Genomic DNA, 2364 nt, shown 5'->3' on the forward strand with positions numbered 1-2364 from the left:
TGCTCCCCATATGATCCAGTTGCTCCTCATATGATCCATTTCCTGTCCCATATGATCCAGTTGATCCCCATATGATCCAGTTGCTGTCCCATACGATCTATTTCCTGTCCCATATGATCCAGTTGCTCCCCATATGATCCATTTCCTGTCCCATATGATCCAGTTGCTCCCCATATGATCCATTTCCTGTCTCATCCATTTCCTGTCCCATATGATCCATTTCCTGTCCCATATGATCCAGTTGATCCCCATATGATCCAGTTGCTGTCCCATATGATCCATTTCCTGTCCCATATGATCCATTTCCTGTCCCATATAATCCAGTTGCTGTCCCATATCATCCAGTTGCTCCCCATATGATCCATTTCCTGTCCCATATGATCCAGTTGCTCCCCATATGATCCATTTCCTGTCTCATCCATTTCCTGTCCCATATGATCCAGTTGATCCCCATATGATCCAGTTGCTGTCCCATATGATCCATTTCCTGTCCCATATGATCCATTTCCTGTCCCATATAATCCAGTTGCTGTCCCATACAATCCAGTTGCTGTCCCATGTGATCCAGTTGCTGTCCCATATGATCACCATATGCCTTATGAACTTATCAGCCCAAGTGCACTTTATGAACAAAGATTTTTTTTTGCCTGTTCTATTTATTGTACAGTACACATCTAATGATGAAGACAGTTGCCCATTTGTTTATTTGATGTTTCACTGACTTATTTTACAAAACTTATTTTATCAACCCTTAAAGTGGATCCAAAGTCACCAATGTTGTACTTTGATAATGAAATAGTCTTGTATTTTATTAAACCATTTTAAAAGAGCTTTGTTATTATTGAATCTGTTTTTTTTTTTTTAATTAATATTACTGTTTGTGTGTGTGTGTGTGTGTGTGTGTGTGTGTGTGTGTTTCTCTTGCAGCTCTTCAATGAAGCCATTTTTTATCTCATCGTTGAGATCAATAATGTACATTTTAGCTAAACCTTTCAATAATCAATTTGTGTTAATGCCACAACTTCCAGTATGGAATCCCTTGATGCAGAACTGTCAAGTTAACTACTAAATCTTTCGGAGTTCACACTATGTAAACTTCAATGAATCCATTGGCTCATAGCAATCAATCACTGCCATCGGACCAATACATGATTCTGCCATATAACCTCTGCACCAATCACAACCTCACAAAGGGCCGTAGTATCCCGCCCCCGGCTCTGGGCCAGTAGTTGTGTTGATGCCAGTTTGGTCACTAGGAGTAATGCTGGGAGAGAGGGGTGCCGAGACTGCCGACTCAAGGGACCAGCACTTTATTCTGCCAAAACTTTAAAATCTTTTCGTTTTCGTGGGATACTCTTATTTTAGCACCAAACTACGCCTGGAAGTTGCACGTGACAGCGTGGGTTCGATAGTAGACCAAACCGAAGTTATTTCGAGAATATTTTGACAGACAAACATGTAGCCTATCAAGCTAACGAACAGCTAACGTTAACTCGAAAACAGTTCTTAACTGTCAATTTACAACCAGTTGTGAAGAAAATCCGATGTCCTGAATACTTGTAGAACTGTTTCTAGTGGTTTTCCAGGCGAACACTTTCAGGGATTTTTAAGAAGTGTTTGTTAAGTTTTATTATTTCCGTTCGTTGATTTATAGCGTTTCTGCATACTTTACAAATTCGTAAGTAACGCTGTAGTGTCAATCATGTCAGCATCATCTGCGAGCTCAAGTCATTACCAGCAGCAACAGCGGGGTAACGTCAAACGGAGCAACGACGGGTCCCCCACCTCCTCCTCATCGACCCCCGGTGGCAGCTACAATAACAACAACAGCAGCAACAGCATCCCCAGCCGGCTGCAACCCATCCGCGCCACGGTGCCCTTCCAGTTATTGCGTGGAAATCAGCAGAGCCCAACCCGCTCCCCTTCCTCCTTTTCAGTCGGGAGTCTCACAGGACCGACGTCTCCCAGCTGCTCCAGTCCAACCAGTCCAACGCTGCTGCTCGCCAACCCGGCTGGTAACGGCTCGGTTGACGGCCGGCTGTTCGCCCGACAGAGACCTTCTCCGCCGGACAACTGGGGCTCGCCAGAGCTGTGTCCAAACTCGCCGGTCTTCAGAGGTATCGGATACGATGAAAGTCGAACCGTTTGTTTTTCATTTTCTGCATCGCTTCTTGCTGACGAGCTAGCAGGCTAGGCTATTTAATTGGGTCAACCATCGGTGGGCTCGTGCCTGTCAAGGATACAACGCATTAGCCTTTATTTTGCAAGGAATAATATTTCTGTAGACAGTGTCAGTATCTTTAGATAATGTTATTTAATATGTTGGACATTTTGAAACGTGCCAGGTGTATATTCTGGTGCGTT

At 43.9% G+C, this 2364-nt stretch overlaps 1 protein-coding gene across 1 annotated transcript in view; it reads left to right on the forward strand.

Moving 5' to 3' along the window:
• Positions 1-1145: 1145 nt before the first annotated feature.
• The window catches only part of glcci1a (glucocorticoid induced 1a), a 52279-nt gene continuing 51060 nt past the window's right edge, over positions 1146-2364 (forward strand). Inside the window, 1 exon segment of the mRNA XM_048230121.1 lies at positions 1146-2117. Coding sequence (XP_048086078.1) covers positions 1703-2117 — 415 coding nt within the window. The 5' untranslated portion in view covers positions 1146-1702.

This window comes from Alosa alosa, chromosome 20 (assembly GCF_017589495.1).
Source record: "Alosa alosa isolate M-15738 ecotype Scorff River chromosome 20, AALO_Geno_1.1, whole genome shotgun sequence".
Classification (NCBI taxonomy): Eukaryota; Metazoa; Chordata; class Actinopteri; order Clupeiformes; family Clupeidae; genus Alosa; species Alosa alosa.